We start from the raw sequence: 19,506 nt of genomic DNA, 5'->3' as shown, positions 1-19,506 counted from the left end.
GCTTGTTGCTGATCAACGGTACATACTTTATAGCAACGAATTCTTTTCCCAAACAGTCTCTTATAAAATAATATCTAACAGCAATATGTTTGGTTGTTTTTATTTCTTGTACTTCTCCTATTTTCATTAATTCCTTCCACTACTTCTTCGTGTAGATTTTTTTGTTCGGTGATTCTTTCTTGAACTTTTTTCATTCTATTTTCAGTTTGAATTTGTGCAACTTGTTCATTTTCAATAAGTCTAATTTTATCGTTTCCAATTTAATTTTCCATTAAAAATTAAATTCCATGCATAGATTAGTTTTCTTTCTTCCTTTTCTCACCAATCAACATGACCGAGTGTTTTAACAAGCCCCCATGTACATATTTATTATCAAATGTTTTCCATTTGGCTGTTCCACTCTGTTTACATAAAAAATCTTCAAACTTTTCCAAAACACCGATAGAACAGGAAGCAATTTTGGTTCATTTCATTCCTCTGAAACATCCTAACATTATAATAGGTCCCTTTGAACAATTACGATTTGCTCTAGACATATGTCAAAAAAAATTGTCTGGTAAATGCATTATATATAGCTTGTAATTACTAGCTAAAAAATTGTTTTCCGATCCCAATTTAAACCTGAGCCAGCGTTATCAATTAAAAGAGACGTTTATATTGCCAACAAAACGATTATTGTAAATAATTTACCAGAAGCACTTTTTCCCTATTTCCCTCTCACAATATCATACAACTTTTAATACCACAATCGATTGTTGAAGTGTTTTGTGCCTAATCTCATTAAAGTTTTAAATCTATCGATTCGTTCTATTCCAACGACTGGTTGAAAAACAAAAACATTTCTTAGTAAAACTATGCTGTAAAACAGATGTTTTTGAAATCTGCGAAAAGCCACGAATATGTTTTTTCAGAGTTCAAGGATTTATTAAATATAAATAAAATGTCTAAGTATAAATTTATTCTTCTTTTTGAAGTGAAGCTTCGAATCTGGCGTTATATTACTTTTTCTTTATAGTAAAATGCTGAGGCGAGCGTCACGAATATATATATACCTATATATATATATATATATATATATATATATATATATATATATATATATATATATATATATATATATATTATTGTGATATTTATAGTCTTGGTGCGCCAAGCAATAATTAGCTAATTAATTTTTTTTATTAATTAAAATTATTTAAATGATATGATTATGACTCTATCACAATTTTTAATTCTTTTATCTCAGGGTTAAATTCGTGCTTCAATATCTATGCTATTACATGTGAAAGGTAAGGTCCAGAGAATACCGGAATAATAAAAAACACATATGATCTAACACTATATATTGAAATAAAAATAATGAAATAATTCACACTCAAAAGTTTTCAATAAACAAATCTCATATAAGGATTCTCAAAATTTTGTTCTCCGTACGTGAACAATCAAAATTAATGGTACAAACAATATTAATTGAAAACTCAAAATCCAAACTATTCTAACTCTCCTAATCAAAATATTTATATCCTGTCTAAATTACGTGTAAAAATTGTGTTATCAATAAAAGAAAAAAACTGCAGAAACAAAATATCTCTCTCTGATGATGAGTGGTCCAAATCCTTGTTCCTTGTAGACTATATTATCTCCTCTCAACCGCTCCCTATGTAATCAGCAATCGTACAACAGATTGTTGCAAGTATATCGTCTTTAATGATCTCCTTCAAAAGCACAAATCATTCAAATTATGATAGCCTTTCTCCTCTCGATAAACTGAATCTCTCGTTGGCCCGAGTGAAAAATTGACTCTTGGAATATCTTCTCTTTACGATAAACTGAATCTCTCGTTGGCCTGAACAATGACTCTTGGAATATAAGTAGAGAAATATGACTTACAATATTTTGTTGTTTCAGCTTCTGTCAGATACACTAACTCCACAAAAACTCACTAACATTCAACACTACTGCTTGCTACATTTCGGGAACCGACAGAGAACAAACACTGTTCTTTCTTGAAGACTTGGAAACCAACTGCCTATATCTTTTTTCTCTCCTTAATCTCGCTAAACTTTCTCCCACACACTTATCCCACCTTTTTCAATCTCCGCCAATCACAACTCGTCACAATTCCCCCATTTCTTCATTTCGATAACAAACAAATTTTTACCTATAATTATAAATTTCCTAAAACTTATTTACAAATACTATTTTTCTATAAATCTTAAAAACTAACAAAAACCTCTTTCTATAATCCTCTATTGTCTTTAATCACTACACTAATGTATTTGTAAAAACCCGTTTCAATTTGTCTTTTGTTTCACTTAAACTTATGCGGGTTACTTAAGTATAACAAAGAAATGATTGATGTAAAGCTTACATTTTGTTTGGTACAGGTAATTCAAGGATTTAATAACTTTCCTTCTCCGAAATGTTTGTTGGATATTATCCTACTTATCTGAATTATTTTAATTTTTTGTTGAACTTTGAAATATTTTAACCAAACCAATATTTTCTTGATTTTACATATCATAACAATATATATATATATATATATATATATATATATATATATATATATATATATATATATATATATATATATATATATATATATATATGTTATTGGCCCGTATTTTTTTGACGGACATCTCAATGGGACAAATTTCCTAAATTTTTTAAAACAAGATTTTTGGACGCTGCTTGAGAACCTTCCACTTAGTCTACGAACAAAAATGTGGCTCCAGTTGGACGGAGCTCCTGCTCATTTCTCACGTAATGTTAGGAACTACCTTAACAGAAAATTTACGAACAGATGGATAGGTAGAGGTGGTTTATATAATTGGCCCCCTAGGTCACCAGGACTAACCAAGATGAATTTTTTTAAGTGGGGTTATATTAAAAATATTGTATATGCTATACCTCCTACTACTAGAGATGACATGAAATTAAGAATGAAAAACGCGTTTGCTTCAATAACTCCTGCTATGTTACTAAATAATGTAAGTAAATCATTCGAAGATAGAATCGCTTGTTGTACTAAGTTTTGGATTATTTTGTATTATTTATGTTCATTATTCATTTTGCATTATTTGTTTTATTAAAATTATTTCTGTTTCGTTATGTATTTAATTGTTTTCAAAAAAAGAGTGTGTGCTCATAAGCACGTAAGAAGTTATCTTATTATTATTATTAATATGAATTCAACAAAATACATATATTTTACAGTTTTATTTTTATTTAAATATTAAACTTATTTTAATACCTAAAATAATACAAAACATTAAACATAACGTTAATATCTACGTCATTTTTGAAAACTGTAGCCTTTGCGCAGTTGCCTTTCACTTGATGAATCGTAGAAAATCTAAAAAACATCATATTTTCAACAAATTTTTTTTATTTTCTTTTCATCATATTTTAATACTAATTATCCTATTCCCAACGAATTCAAATCCAAAGACAAAAAAATTTTAGTTTATTTACAAAAAATGTATTTACAACTACACTGGTTTCGTTTATAACAATATGTCAATATGATGGGTTTAAAAATCGAAAGTAACAATTATAAAAATTTAAAATCGATTTCCGTTTAACAAAATTTTAAATTACGGCAAAACTATTAGTCCTAGTTATGGGACATCCATATTATCATTCGAAAGAGAAAAATTTTTTTAATTTAATAATTCATTAATATACAGTGTGTTCCATTTAAAATAAGCCTTATATTACACATTGAATAATCCAATAATGAAACTACAAATTTTAAACACCCTGTAAATAAATGTTTAATAATTAATAATGAAACACATTCGACCAATATCCAACTATTTAGATGTATGAGTAATTTTATTAGGATTGCTTAAATAAATTAAGAATGAGTCCTCGTTTAAACTTTTACATTTTAAGAAAATTCGACATAACACTCTGTACATAGGTATAGGGAAGTCTTATGAAACTATACCTTATTTTTTGCAGACAATTAGAAAATCAAATAAAATACAGGGTATTCTATAAGAAAAAATATAACTTTGATAAGCCGCACTTTATTGTGACACCTTGTATATTTTAAAATAATTTTAAAATGTATTAACCTACATACTATACATTAAAAATTTTTTCAAAATCTTTTACCGTTTTGCTGTAATCTTCCGTCCCGTTAGTGGTGACCCGCCCTGTATATATAATACAATGTGTCAATTTTAAAACTTACAATGGGCTATATCTCACGAACAAACGCCGATATCGAAAATGCTTGAAACCGTTTCTTGGACAGTAAGGCGGGAACTAAAATGACATGAAAGAGAACTCACTCCCATCAACCCCCTAGGCCCCACCTACCACAACCAAAAAAGTTTAAATTGCAAACCCCTACTTGTGATACATCATTGAAAAGACTATAAAAAATGCTATCCAATGGTATAAATAATAATTATACAGGGTGAAGCAATAATTGTAAAGATCAAAGATCTTTCCAATATTTATCATAATTTAAAATACGACCCTGAACCACTCCTATTTTAAGATACCTGCCAGATGTCAACTGTCAATGTCAGATACCAATTTTTTAATCCATGTAGTAAACATGAAATTTAATTGTAAAATGTAATGTTTATAAAATTAAATAAAGTGCTTATTGAAAATGGCAAATTTCAGGAATTTTTCATTCTTACTAAATCTTTTTCTAATCTTCTAACACGCAAATACCATCTTCTTTGTGACCTTGTTTTCCTTAAATTGTGTCGTGACCATTAAGTCGTTCCAAAATCTTCATCAATTTTCAAAATTCTTAGAGCAACTGGTTTTTCGCTTCTTCGAAATTCAATTCATTTCACCCGACGCAACTTACCCGATACAACAAATTCCCAACTTTTCAAAACCTACAATGACATCCACTCTTTCAATATCCATCCATTATTTTGGGACACTTTCGATCGTCTTTCTCACCAAAAAGTCCAACACATTTCTGACAATAAAACCCAAACCCAGAAACGCAAACTGAACCAACTTATCTCTCAGAAAAATCCACAGCCCATTTCAAATCAACAACCTTCTACTGTTGTTCGCAATTTCTCAGATATTCACATATCCAATTCAGCTATCAAAGCTCTATAAAAAGGCTTTAATTTTTCTGTTACTCCTTTTACATCTCAACTGAAAAAATTCTTTGTCAAACTAAAGAAGCTATTTTTCTCATCTTCCTTTCGACCAAGCCGAAGTTGCCAGACAAGATGTCGCCAGAATACTCCGTATTTCCAAACCCCCACCGTCAAATATCAGCCTTTCAGAAAGACGTGCCCTCAAAGAACTTTGTACCATCCCTGACACTGTCATCCTTCCGGCCGATAAAGGTAATGCCACCGTCATTCTCAAGTCTTCTAATTATTTCGACAAAATGTTCGAACTTCTTAATTCCACAGAATACAAACGCCTACTCTACCTAGGCTACTCTACGCCTAAATCTACTCTACCAGACATCAAAAAATCTCTTAACCCAGAGAAAAATCATCCCGAATTCCAAAGATATATGGTTCTCCAAAAATCCATAAGCCCAATGTTCCCCTAAGACCCATCGTCAATGCATACAACTGCCCCGCTCAGAAATTGACAAAACATATCGCTTCATCTTTACAACCATTAGGCGATCACATACTGGAATCGAAGGAAACGAGGTTGTAGATAAAATAGCAAAAAATGCACCTACTAACCCAAACGCAGAAGAGAATACGAAAGTTTTTCACACCGATCTGAACGCATTCTTTAAAAAAAGGATTAATTCAATATGGCAGGATACATGGAAGAACTCCCCAACCAAGCTGTACGAAGTTGATAAGAATCATAAAAAATTCCCAAAATTTAACAATAGAAGACAACAAGTAACCTTCACTCGCCTCCGGATTGGCCATACTCGGTTAACACACGACTACCTACTAAAACGTACTGATAAACCTGTGCGTGACATGTGTAAAAGTGTCTTAACGGTAAAACATTATTTATTGCAGTGCCCCAAGTACGATGTGCAACGCAAAATGTATAACATACCATCAACATTAAACAGTGCTCTTGGAAAAGACAGTAACACTAAAAATATTTTCGCCTTTCTCAAAGACTGCAAGCTGATATCAAAAATCTAATATTTTACTGTGTATAGATCTAGGTTTATTTCTATTTATGTATTGCTATAGTTAATATTCTATTGTTAAGTTCTAACTCTGTATCACAATCCATACACGCTAATAACCCTGCGTGGTTGATGCGTCATATAAGGAAAAAAAACCATTAGGCGAAAACGCCTCCTCATCCTTTATCAAAAACTGTTTTCATTTCATTGATCTTCTGAAAAACATTTCTATTTCACCCTCAGATGTACTATTTAGTTAATAAAATTATTTAATACAAAATTTATTATATTTATACTTATTACAATATTTAATACAAATACAAAACATTCTACCTTTCTTATCTGATATTAAGTTGTCACAATTTCTCGTTGAACGCCCAACCAAAGTTTATAGGAATATAATTTCGGAATTATTTTTTTACATATAAATATAGGCTAAGCCTTTAACTTGTAAAAGAAAAACATTGTTATTTCAATACTATGTTTATGTAGAGAACAAACGTTGAAAAGTTTGTCTTTTGTTTGTATTAATTTATATACTCTTTTTTGAGTAGTATAATAAACGTTAACATAGTCATTGAATAATCGTCATAGTAGGTGTTCCATGGTTAATTTTGTAGTCGTATTAAAATACATTAGTTTAGTACTTAATAGTAAAAATAATAATAATAATAATAATAAATTGCCTTTATTTAGTCTGTAAAAAATTACAAACAAGAGATACATGAGGCGAAGTCTAGCTAGAGCTACTCCACTTAACCTCAAGTTTACAAAGTCAGTTTGAAATAAGTAGAACATGAAAAAAAAATGATTTATAAATTGACATAAATAATAATATAATATTGAAATGGTAGAAATAGTTATGTGGCTACTAGAAAAATAAGATAAAGAAAATAATTTGTGATGTTATGTGATAAATGATATTAATGATAAATAAAAACAAAAAAAAATTCTAAAAATTCTAAGGGTAACAATTACGACAACAATATACTATATAAAAATAATAACGTTACTGCGATTGTAGTAAAAATTTCTTATAATGCCGTTTCATGAAATTAAGAGATTTACCTCTTAAATTTTTTGTTAAACTATTAAACACTAAAACAGCATTGTAAGTAAACGATCGCTGGAAAATAGCTAGTCTATATCTTGGCAGCATAAGACTATGAGGATATCTCAGATCCAGATTATGAGCGTCTCCACGAAATACTAATTTGTTCCTTAAATAAATAGGATTTGACGAGGAAATAATTCAATATATCAATGAGACGAAGTGATATTTGTATAAATTATCTATTGTTAACCATTGAAGTTCTTTAATTTTGCATGATACACGATCATATTTTCTTATGCCAAAAACAAATCTGCAACAATTATTTTGAATTTTTTGCAACCTCAATTTCGTAACTTGATCTAAGCAAGGGTAAAATACCAAGAGCCCATAATTAAGAATTGACATAACCATAGTTTCACAAAGTAACTTACGCAATTTAAAGTTTAAAATGCCTTTACTTCTATACAGTTGACGCATAACTAAATAGCACTTTTTTACTAAAAGGGTGACATGCTCTTGAAAACGTAGCGTACAGTCATAATGACTCCTAAGTTTCTGCAACTATTAACATTTTTTAGAGGTTCATTTGTTATAATTAGTTTTAAGTTATCCTAAACAGTGGCTTTATAATTTTTTGAACAATATAACAAAGAATTACATTTCTTAGCATTAAGTTTAAGATTATGTCTAGTGGAATAAGTACAAATAGATTCCAAATCCTGATTTATTTTTTGTGACGCTTGATTTAAAGAGTTAGGTTCAAAAGAGAAATACAGTTGTGTGTCATCTGCAAAAGAGTGCAATTTCAGATTATTTAAAGATTTATACAGGTTGGAAATATATATTAAAAAAAGAAGAGGACCAAGAACCGAACCTTGAGGCACCCCTGAACTGACAGATGCAAATTCTGATGAACTATTATCGATTATGACCTTTTGATAACGATTTACCAAATAAAATTTGAAAAACTGTAAGGAGGTATCATCAAATCCAAAATATTTCAATTTAGCACACAGAAGAGCGTGATCAATAGTGTCGAAGGCTTTAGAAAAATCAAGCAAGATGACTGAGGTTGCTTTTCCTTCATCAAATGATCGAAGTATATTATAATTAGTAATTATAATAATTATCTTAGTTTTCATTAAATTATTGGAAGTGCATCTAACATCAACAACTAATCAATACCACTTTACAATAATAATTGATTAAATAGCCTCATTAAAGTCACTCATTAATAAATAAAAATGCCAGCTGCAGAGCGAAAACATCGAAAATAGAGGGCAGAAAACAAGGTGAAGTGTGAGATGTTCAATTATACAGAGGTATAAAAAGGGTGCTCTCCCTTTTGTTCTTGTTGTGATTTAATACCTTTGTCATGGTATATGCTTGTCTGGTGTACCGTCGCTTTACAAAGAGTATAAGACGTACTTCTAGATGATTTTGTCTGCAATTACAGTAATGTATAAAATATACTAGATTCGATACAAACAAAGTATTATAAATAAACAAAATGAGGCAAACGATTGCTTTGTTGATATAAAAGTCACTCTGGAATCACAAGCTCTATTATTAAAAAACTATTAAGAGTTTTTATACAACAAAATTATACGACAAATAGTATCTCCTGTGATAAAATATTTTTAAAATAAAAAACCCTTTGTTTTAATTTCTGGGTGATTATCTTAAAAGTAACACCATTACAGGTGTCAGCAAAGTCAAGTGTTCTAATGTTAAAATGGAATTATTGTGTGGTCTTTTTGGCAAAAAATTATTTAATTTACTTACAATCCTTTGAAGTACAAAAGATAAAGATCGATGAAGCATATCCGTGAATAAAACACTCTGGTGTATGCGAAAAAGAAACACTAAAAATCGATTAGGTCTAATTGACGAAAAATAAACCAAAGAACAAGTTATAAAAAAATAAAAAATTTGCACTGAGTTAAAATATACAGTAAACAAAGCTTCAGGAAACAACACTATATCTGCAGAATGTTTGAAACATGAAGGACATCAGCTGACTGACGTCACATCTGGAAACAGAAGCAAGTACTAACCACGTGGAAGTAGCCATGAGGTCCACTACCACAGCGGCTCTTAAGGCTCTACTGGATTTAAATCCTCTACATCTTATTGTAGAGTACGAAGCCATGATGGCAGTTTATGGTCTCAACTGCTATGTATACTAATTTAGAATGAATGAGCGGATGGGCTATGGTAACATCTGGAGACAGGCCCTCGATTGTTGTCCTGTACTTAGGACACCATGGACACAATTTGAGTTCTCATCGTCTTTCTTGATTCAATTTTCCGACCGGGATGAGTGGATGGAACAAGGCCCTCCACTGACCCTTCGAAGCGGGTGGATTCAGAATGGAAGAGAGGGCAGGTGCTGGAGTATATGGTAGCGGAATTGGATTTCAATCTGACCAGGCTCTCGGTTCCTATGCATCATTTTTTCAGGCCGAGATCTTTAAGATCCTGGTATGCGCTCAGGAGATAATAGATAGGGTCTGCTCAAACAAAACCATCTCCATCTGATTTGATAGTCAAGCAGCGCTAAGGGCTTTGCAAGCGGTCAAAGTTAGCCTTAAGCTAGTTCTTAATGCTGGTATTGCGCTGACCAGTAGGGTTAACTTGGTATGGGTACTGAGACATACAGGCGCGAAGGAAACGAATGCAAGACAGGGTTCATTCACTGTGCCTGTGGGACACGAACCTATAATTGGAGTGTTCTTCAGTAATGGTCGATTTAGTCATAATGAACTTCTTCTATGAAGGTTCCAGGACTTCTGGGAAGTGACGCAAAAAAGGGTTTGACTGATGCCAAATCTTTGGAACTTATAGAAAATGATGATTTTTTGTCTTCATTAGATACTGCAGAAGATACTGATGTTAAATCAGATGTCGATGATGAGCTGGATATTTCTACTGCTGAAATAAATTTACAAATAAATCAAGAAGAAGAGGTAAATAATGAAGACCCCAAATTAGTTCCTGATGACCAATCTAACGAACGACAAATCCAGGAACCTCAGCCTGTGATACGATCCGAGCTAATAGTAAGGATCTTCCTAAAAAGTGTTAGAAGATAAAAAAACTTGCTGGAGGTGACTTTGACCACCGTATTTCTAATACAGGGATTTCCTTTTTTAAGTGGAAGTGAGTGAATCAATTACATTGAAACGAAAACAACGTGATGGTAAAAATATCAACGTTCCAGCACCCCAAATAATAAAAGATTATAACGAATCTATGAGCGGTGTAGACCACCACGACCAACTAAAGCAATGTTACGGTTTGTACAGAAGATCTAATAATGGTGGCATCGACTTTTTTGGGCATGCCTAGAAATAAACTTTTGTAAACGGTGTCGTTATAGCTAAAAAAGTATTAGAGGCACCTCCAAAAAATTTGTTGGGTTTTCGTAGAGACCTTACTAGTAGCCTCTGTTTTGCTTCCCCCCACAGAACAAACAAGACTCCAAGACGAAAAAAACGACAGTATAGTTTTAGCATTTCTTCTGAAATAAGATCGCCCAATAGAGGAAATCACGGGCCAAAATTTGTTGATCGAAGGGAAAGATGTGAAGTTTGTAGTATGAACAAAATACAATTTAAACCGATGTCAATTTGCTCTTTATATAAAATTTTTCTATGTATTAATCAAAATAAGAATTGTTTCATAAAATATCATAAAGTGAATAATTGAAATATGTAGTTATTATATTATTCCTTAATATTTTTTTCACTCTGAATTTATCCCAGCGGTACTTTTCGGTACCAAACTGTTTAATATGTATTAAAAAATGTTTATAGGATCTTTTAGTCATTAAAAAAGTATTATCTCTATGATATCAATATCTGGGTTATAAGAATGATTCCGGTTACTGGCACTTCTAAGTACCTATGGGACTGAAAGAGTTAAGCAATGAAATCATAGCACTAGTATAATATTTGTCTTGTTATGAAAATTTGCTCTCTAGTCTCCACATTTTTGTTATATCAGCACATTCTTATAATGGAAGAGAAAATCAATCTCAAATATATTAATAATACTTAAATATAAGTAATACTGGATGATAGTAAGCCGTAAGCGTTTGTGTTGTGACAGAGGAATAAAATGCAAAATAAGGCCAAGACCAGGTGAATACCGCAAAAAACAGTGAATTTTTTCTCATAACAAAAATTTCTTATAAAAAATTATGCAGTGATCAAAATACCCTACGATTACATGACAATGAAAAAAATTTAAGAAAATGAATACTTGATGATCATTACGGTAAATATCATAGAAAATAAAGTCCGCTTTTTATGGTTAAAAAAATTTCTGTTTACAACTACGTTTAAAAAAGTTATGTCTACTTACTATCATAATCAGCGTAAGGGGCTGTAGACACCACTGCTAAAATGACGAGAAACGAAAAAACGGCGCAGAAGAATCTGACGGTGGTAGAAGTGTTCATTCTTTGCAGAAATCAACCTAGAAATAAAAAATAAAACAGTTATTTTATAGGTAACCAACAAAAATTATTCAACTGCTCGTGTCTTGTTTTTATTTACTAATTTATAGGAGATAAGTCAATACTCATGATCTTAAGTAGTTTTTTTATTGTTAATTTTTTTTTTGGCTACCAGTTTTGAGGCTTACAATGTAGTTTTCGTTAGATTAAAGACCTATATCTTATAGTTTTTGTTTGTTTTTTTTTGTTTTGTTAGAACAAAGACCTGATGAACCATGTAATGTGGCCTGATGATGGGCATATATTGTAAGCCTTGAAACTGGTAGCCAAACAAATTTAACAATAAAAAAACTACTTAAGATTGTGAGTATTGACTCATTACTTATATCTTTTATCATTTGTTTTTATTTAATTTATTTTTTATTCTCTTTCGTAACAATTTGTACTTTGTTCATAAAGAAGCTGTGATTATTAAAAAACTAAAAAATGTTTTTGTAACCTTTTTTGTTCAGCTTTAACATCCACAATCATTTATTTCATTAAAGTTAATCCAAGTTAATTAAAATATTAAGAGATTAAGAGATAAATACTTTGATAGCCGCGACGTCAGGCTCAACGAAAAATGTTATTGGCGTCAAAAATGTAAGATTCTAAAGGAAGTCAGGCAGGGTTATGTGCTGTACCTACTATTGTTTAATTTATATTTAGATAGAATCTTTAAACGTGTCTGGACAACTTGGAATATGGTGTAAAAACTATAGTGGGAAAACTGATACATGCCAACTGAACATGCATAAGCCCAGAAAACAGAGTCAAAAATGAGATAGATTAAATCATAACGAACAGAAAAAGATATTCAAACATATAGAAGTGTTCAACAAATTTTTGATGGAAAGCTATCGCAGATTATTCCAAGGAGAGATACGATTAAATGTCAAATTGGAGAGGAACCAAAATGATCTTAAAAACACGAAAAAAGAAGTGAATTCCCCCAAAAAAAAACAACGACCTGTATGAAGATGCACTAACCAGATACATGCAAGACTTAGAAAACAAAATAGAAGATATTGAACAAGCAATAATGGCATAACGAAGGCACTAAAAGAAACGGAAAGTTAGTGCTGCCCGACTGTCCTAACCCATAAAGACAAACAAGCCAAAATACCAAAGAGCTAATAGGTAAAAGAAGACAGTTGATGAAAAAATACGACTCCAACTACAAAACAATGAAGAAATTAAATAAAGATATCCACCAATCAATCCGGAAAGACATAAGAGAAAACAATACAAGAGAAATAACTAAAATAGTTCAAGAAAACAAACGTTTAACAGTTTTTAGGCGAAATACGAACAACATAGGCAACAAAAATATGTACAATATAAGAAGCAAAGATAGAAACATTACCAACGTAAGGTAAGGTCAGCCCTTGCCCATAATCACAAGCCAGGAATCAGAATTATTGCCATAAATGCGAAACGATACTTTTAGAAATGAAAAACAACAAATCCCCTGGTGATAACGGAGACCTGTTTCCTAAAGGATGATGATAATACATACCATCAGAACGCAGATGACACAGTTTTATTATACTTAAATGAATTGCAATGTCTTTTAACGTCAAAGGAAAGGAAGATAAGACTACAAATTAATTGTTCTAAAAGAAAATTTAGTCGCTTTCCTTATCAAAATTTACAATTACAAGTAGATGGACAACCAATACAAAGAGTATCCAATTTTAAATATCTAGATAAGAAGAAGAATATTTTTGAGTGTGTTTTAAAATCTAATAAAAAAAAGGATGTATAATGTCCTAATGTAAAGAATTTCCTAGTAATCCGACGGTAATCAGATAAATAAAATGTTTCTTGACTTTTAATTACAATTATTACGATATAATATAATAAATTAACAAAGGTTTAAAATATACACTCCTCGCTCTTTATTTTCTGGAGAGAATCAATAAATTTAAAAAGAAGAAGCCCTGACGTTTTTATGATTGTTTTAACAAACATTTAATTATCGTTCGTCTGGATCTTACTGAAAAAGCTCTGTAATTTTATGCAATTACACGCACGGCAAAAATTCAAATTTATTTCGAATCTCATTCTGCGGCAGCTATTATTTACCTCGTATTTATCACGTAACGATAAGGGATGAATATTTTAGGAGTGACTGCTTGTTGTTTCATAATGTATGTAGGCAATGAAATGATATTATCGAAACGATACTGTTGGAGGGAGTTTTACTTTTTAGACTTTAGGTCTATTTTCTAATTTCTAAATTCTATTTCTATCTAGGGAATTTAGACAATGGAAAATAGATTGATAGCAATAATAGTTCTCATATATTCTTCACTTAACACATTATGGATGAGGGGAGACTAGATTTTTTAAGTCAACGTAAAAAGTATATATAATTAAAACAATGTACATTTATTGTTTTTCAAAATAACTTAAAGTAAAATTTAAATATTTTTTCTACTCTGGAATTCGTCTCTCTTGTATTTCCATGATTTCCATTTCCTTGAAAGTTATATAGACATAGATATTGTTGTGAACTATGCTATAATTTCACTATTTGGGAGAGTGATTCATCGTTTAAACGCTGAATATCCTCAAATTTAAATGTACACAGCGGCCCTCGAAAACTACCCGTTTTCTCAATTGCAATTTGCGTTTTCTCATAAGAAATTACACAATATATAAGTAGTATATTTATTTGTGCTTCTCTATAGAAAAATTGACCAGGGGTTGTCGTACAGTGTAGCCAATTCTTGTTCACAAGTAGTAATTATGGTCATACAAAACCTGTATTCTTCCACGCAGCGATTATTACCGTCATAAAAATACCAAAAAACATGATTTTTTTAATGGTTAAAATTATGCACAAAATTGTAATTAAATAAATTTTATTTATATGTTCCGTTTCGTTACATATTTAAATTTATAAAATAAAAATCAATATTTTAAAATATTATTTTTCAATCGTTTGGCAACTTTGGAATTAGCGACGGAACTCCGTTTCAATTCCGACCCACAGCAAGCCGTAAAACTAGTTTCTGAGGGTAGTGCATGTGTTGCATTTTGTGAATATATTTTATGCGATAAGTTTGTGTTATTTATAAAACGTGTTATTGATAATACGAGTGTTATAGTTTGTCGTTTTATAGTAAATTTTTAGTTATATTCTGTGATTATTTGGTTTGAGTTTTATTGGAGCTGGATGAAAAACCGAGTTGTTCCAAGAGAAGACAGCAAAATTCTGATGTTGATTCCAAAAATGAAAAGCCGCAAAAGAGACGGAAATTGTTAACGTCCGAAGAGAAGGTAATGATACAAAACGTTTATGAAGGAATTGTCGGCAGAAAAATGGCATTAAATGTTAGCCAAGCGGTCGACATTTGTAGCAGTTTAACAAAAGTATCCGTTAGCTGTATTTATCGTGTACTTAAAAATACATCGGAAAATAAAAAGCAAGAAAAAGGTAAAACTAGAGGTAGAAAAAGCATTGTTTTGGATGACGAGACAAGGAATATTATACGTCGAAAAATTCATTCATTTTATTTTCGGAGTGAAATTCCAACACTGAAAAATATTTCTCACGAGCTCGAAAACGATGACTCCTTACCCAAGATATCTCGTAGAATCTTAATCAGGACCATGCTCGAAATGAACTTTCGATATGTAAAACTCAACAGAAAAAGTATGCTATTAGAAAAAAATAAAATTATTGTGTGGACAAGACAATATTTAGAAGAAATACGCAAAATTCGTAGCACTGGATGCAAAATATGTTATTTGGATAAAACCTGGATTAACGAAGGTCATACAGTTGGAAAAGTTTGGTAAGATTTAAATGTCAAAAGTAAACGCGAAGCATTTATATAAGGCTGGTCTACAGGATTAAAAGCTCCATCAGGAAAGGGACGGCGTTTAATCATCACCTATATAGGAAGTGATACAGGGTTCCCTGATGATGGTTTTTTTCAATTTGAGTCGAAAAAAATAGGTGATTATGAAAGAAATTGAAAGGGAGGATTCAAGAATGGCTTACAGAAAAGAGGATTGCATACGAAGAATCAATGCTCAAAATTCAGCTACTTGACATTGCACGGTTAAGGAAAAGTAAATATCTTAAATATGCTCTAGATGAAACTGCAGAAGATTATGGTGTCAAAGTTCTGCGTCTACCACCTTATCATTGCGAACTTAATCCAATTGAACTTATCTGGGCGCAAGTGAAAGAAGAAGTAGCACGCAATAACAAAACGTTCAAATTAAACGAAGTTAAGGAACTTTTGATTTAAGCAATCCTCCATGTAACTCCAGAGAAATGGGCTAAATGTATAGGCCACATAATTAAAGAAGAACATCGTATGTGGGAACTTGACACTCATATCGAAGTTTTACTAGAGCCAATTATAATTACATCAGGTGGTGAAGATAATGACAGTGATAGCAGCACTGCATCTTCAGATTTAGACAGCGAATAATATTTTCTAATAGTTTAGTAAGAACATCAGCATAAAAAAAACCAAAAACAAAAAAAAAAAACGAGAAGAATTTAGTAAGTGTGTATAGTGTTTGTGTTTAAATAGAATAGTACAATGTTTTGTTACATTAAAAATTATTTTTATTTTGTTTTTATAGAATTTTATTTTGTTTTGTTTTATACTGTTTAAGTGTTTTGTTCATTTTATTTAATAAGACAATATGGCTCTTGGCGAAAACCCATTTAAAAAAAGTAACGCGCCACAAGACATACCTCTGGGGTGGTGTGGAAACTGTCTTAAAATTTGTTTAAACAAAATTTCATTGTGTAACTCTTTAAGGACGGGTCACGTCAAAAGACGTTTTAGCGTAACTTCCGCGACAGCCGGGTGATATCAGTAAGCTTTCTGCAAAATTACTTGTTTTTTATAGCTTTTTGTTTGTGACTTTCTGTATTTTTAGGGAAATGTAGGGAATGAGCCACAAAATATTTATTCATATGTTTATTTACTGACGTTTCGATCTCTATATCCAGAGACCGTTTTCAATTATACAAATGATAGTAATATTTATTTTCTATGGCTTTTTGCTTGTCGTTCTGTATTTTTAGAAATAATGTTGGGAATAAGTCACAATATATTTATTCAAATGTTTAATTTACGGACGTTTCGATCTTTATAAAGAGACCGTTTTCAAACATACAAATGACAGATATATTTACTCTTCTATAGATTTTTGTTTGTGGCATCATGTATTTTTAGGGAGAAGGTTGGAAATAAGCCATAATATATCTATTTACATGTTTAATACACTGACGTTTCGATCTCTATTCCGTTTTTGAAGATAAAAAAAAAGAAACTAAATAATATAAGATTATAAAAATACATAATAATAAACAAATAAAATAAATATAACTATAATTTATATCTTTGAAAGCGGTCTTTGGATATAGAGATCGAAACGTCAGTAAAAACTTGTAAATAAATATATTGTGGCCTATTTCGAACATTAATATTTGAAAAATATAATATAGTTAACGTTAAAATAAAAGTGAGTGTACGACACTTAATTTTCATATGTCTTTCCGCATTTCTACGCCTTTAAACGATGAATCACTCGCCCAAATAGTAAAATTATAGCATAGTAACGAAAATTGGTCATTGGCAACACTATGTCTTCTGGCAACACCTTATTACCTTTAAAAAATCCTACTGTCAAAAATGTTCGCGCCAACCCCCGCGCCAATCACCACACTAACTCCCACGCCAACCTTCACCCAAACCACGTCACCATCTACATCTACGTCAGAATTCATAATCCACTCTCCATAACTGTCAGAATGTCATCAGACACTCACTTCATACTTGTCAATATACTTGTTGATAAGTATAGGTTGATTTAATAGTGTAGGTTGGCTACAGTGTACTTATGAATTACGTCAAAGTCAACAAATATAAAAATTGTAAGCAAGACAAGATGGTACTTATTTTGTCATTTATAAACTAAATATTGAAAACTTGTAACGTTGTTTTTAACCGTTAAACACTACTCAATACTTTAATAATTCTACATACAATATAAAACAGTTATTAAGTTACGTAGTAGTAATTTTTAAGTTTCAATTATTATTGAAACACCATTGTTGTTTTTATTTCACAAATATATTTTTACTTTATTATATAAATTCTGAAAGAAAAGCCTGCTTTGTATGCTTAATTTTTTTTTCACTAAATTGTTTTTGATCCCTTTGATTGTAAAAAAATGTCGCCAAACCGTTTCCGTACAAAACTCCCACAAATTGCTCGCGCTTGTGACCTTCCACATGTTTACTGAATTCAAGAGTGTTAGTCGAATAAAAGAATTCGGAATATATATGTCAGTCAATAGGGTATCGTCACCGGTAATAAAGAAATCATTATTTTTATGTAAGTCTTCCTTTAGACTTTTAATAAAAGCACAAATGTAGCGACGGAGGTGCTGAGTTCTATTGTGATGTTTCTTACAGATTTCTAAAAAGTTAGAGCTTCGACAAACAGGTGTGTGGGTATTGTGTCGATTAACAATGGGTAGTAAAAAAGTAAAAGGTGTATTTTAATTCTGTGACTGAGGTGAGTAAGCACATAAGTCAAATTTTCCGAATTTTTTTTTTTGATAAAAATGTGTAGGTGATTTGTAATACTATCATCGGCTCTAAGCACTTTAGTCTACTATGCATTTTTACAGCTGTTATTGCGAAGTGTGCATAATAACCATACTGAGAAAATACCGACTTGAGTTTGTGAATAAACACTTAAGTCGACTTATGTGAAGAGAGCCAGTTGGAACTTGCTGTCTCTTGTCATCCCGTCGGTGACTTATGTTACTAGGCGCTAATGAAACATTACATGCCGAAAATAATTTAACCTAAAACAGTTCAGTTTGGTTTGATATTGCGAATAACACATGTCCAGAAGTGTTTTGTTTAAAGTGTCTGTTGATGATGAGTTGATAGCAGATACATTCCTAAAAGCAATTCTGTTTTGATGACAAAATAATAATACTACAAGCAATTTTACTTAGAGCGTAAAAATCACGTCAAAAGCTGCAAAAACCACCGGACACAAGAAAGGCTAGATAATTACGAAAAAAAAAGTAATTCGGGAAGTCATATATTACAAAAAATGGTAAAATAATTCCAGAAAGACCATTTCAACCTCTGCCACTATGCCGAGCAAAGTGCAAAACAAAAATCACTGAAAATCGTCTGAAAGAAATTTTTCCCGAATATTGGAGTTTGGGCAGTTACGACAAGAGAGTAGCTTATATAGCCAGTCTTTTCACCATACATGACAAAAAATCGCAGAGGCCTCATACAGACGATCCAGACAAAGAAAAATTTCGCCTCAAAACCTACAAATATTTTTTATGAATAAATGGTAGCCATATTTCTGTTTGCCGTAAATGCTTTCTTTTGACTTTCAATGAAACAGACAATTTCATAAAAGTTATCGCTTTAATAAAAAGAGCATAACCTGCGGAAACAAAGACTGATTCTGCCCAATGAAAGAATATTCCACCAAACAAGCGGTCTGAAGAAAAATTAGAAGAACTCGATAAGCATATTTTGAATGTCCTGAGTTACGAAAGCGACTACTCACACGTCCAAACAAATAAAAGATTTCTACCATCACATTTGACCCTAGAAGCAATGTATTCCCTATAGAAGGAATCATACCAAAACTTTGTGTCGTATCCATATTATAGATCTAAATTTCATAAATTGAATCTGTCGTTTAAAAAGCTTCAAACGGATATTTGCCATAAATACAAGTTAAAGGGGCCATTGGTGTCTAGGAAAAAAGACGATCAAGGAGAACCTTTTCGCTGGCATGACGTGCAATAGCTAAA

General features: G+C 31.3%; 1 protein-coding gene across 1 annotated transcript in view; it reads right to left on the bottom strand.

The window, feature by feature from the left end:
• sNPF (short neuropeptide F precursor) overlaps nucleotides 1-19,506 on the bottom strand; it is a 185,734-nt gene that overhangs the window by 37,688 nt on the left and 128,540 nt on the right. The window contains exon 2 of the mRNA XM_072528822.1: nucleotides 11,535-11,648. Within this exon, the coding sequence (XP_072384923.1) occupies nucleotides 11,535-11,631 (97 nt within the window). The 5' untranslated portion in view covers nucleotides 11,632-11,648. The remainder of the gene's footprint in view (nucleotides 1-11,534; nucleotides 11,649-19,506) is intronic.

Source organism: Diabrotica undecimpunctata, chromosome 4 (genome assembly GCF_040954645.1).
Source record: "Diabrotica undecimpunctata isolate CICGRU chromosome 4, icDiaUnde3, whole genome shotgun sequence".
Lineage (NCBI taxonomy): Eukaryota > Metazoa > Arthropoda > Insecta > Coleoptera > Chrysomelidae > Diabrotica > Diabrotica undecimpunctata.
The sequence above is the reverse complement of the archived record's forward strand: the minus strand, read 5'-3'. Positions and strand labels throughout refer to the sequence as shown.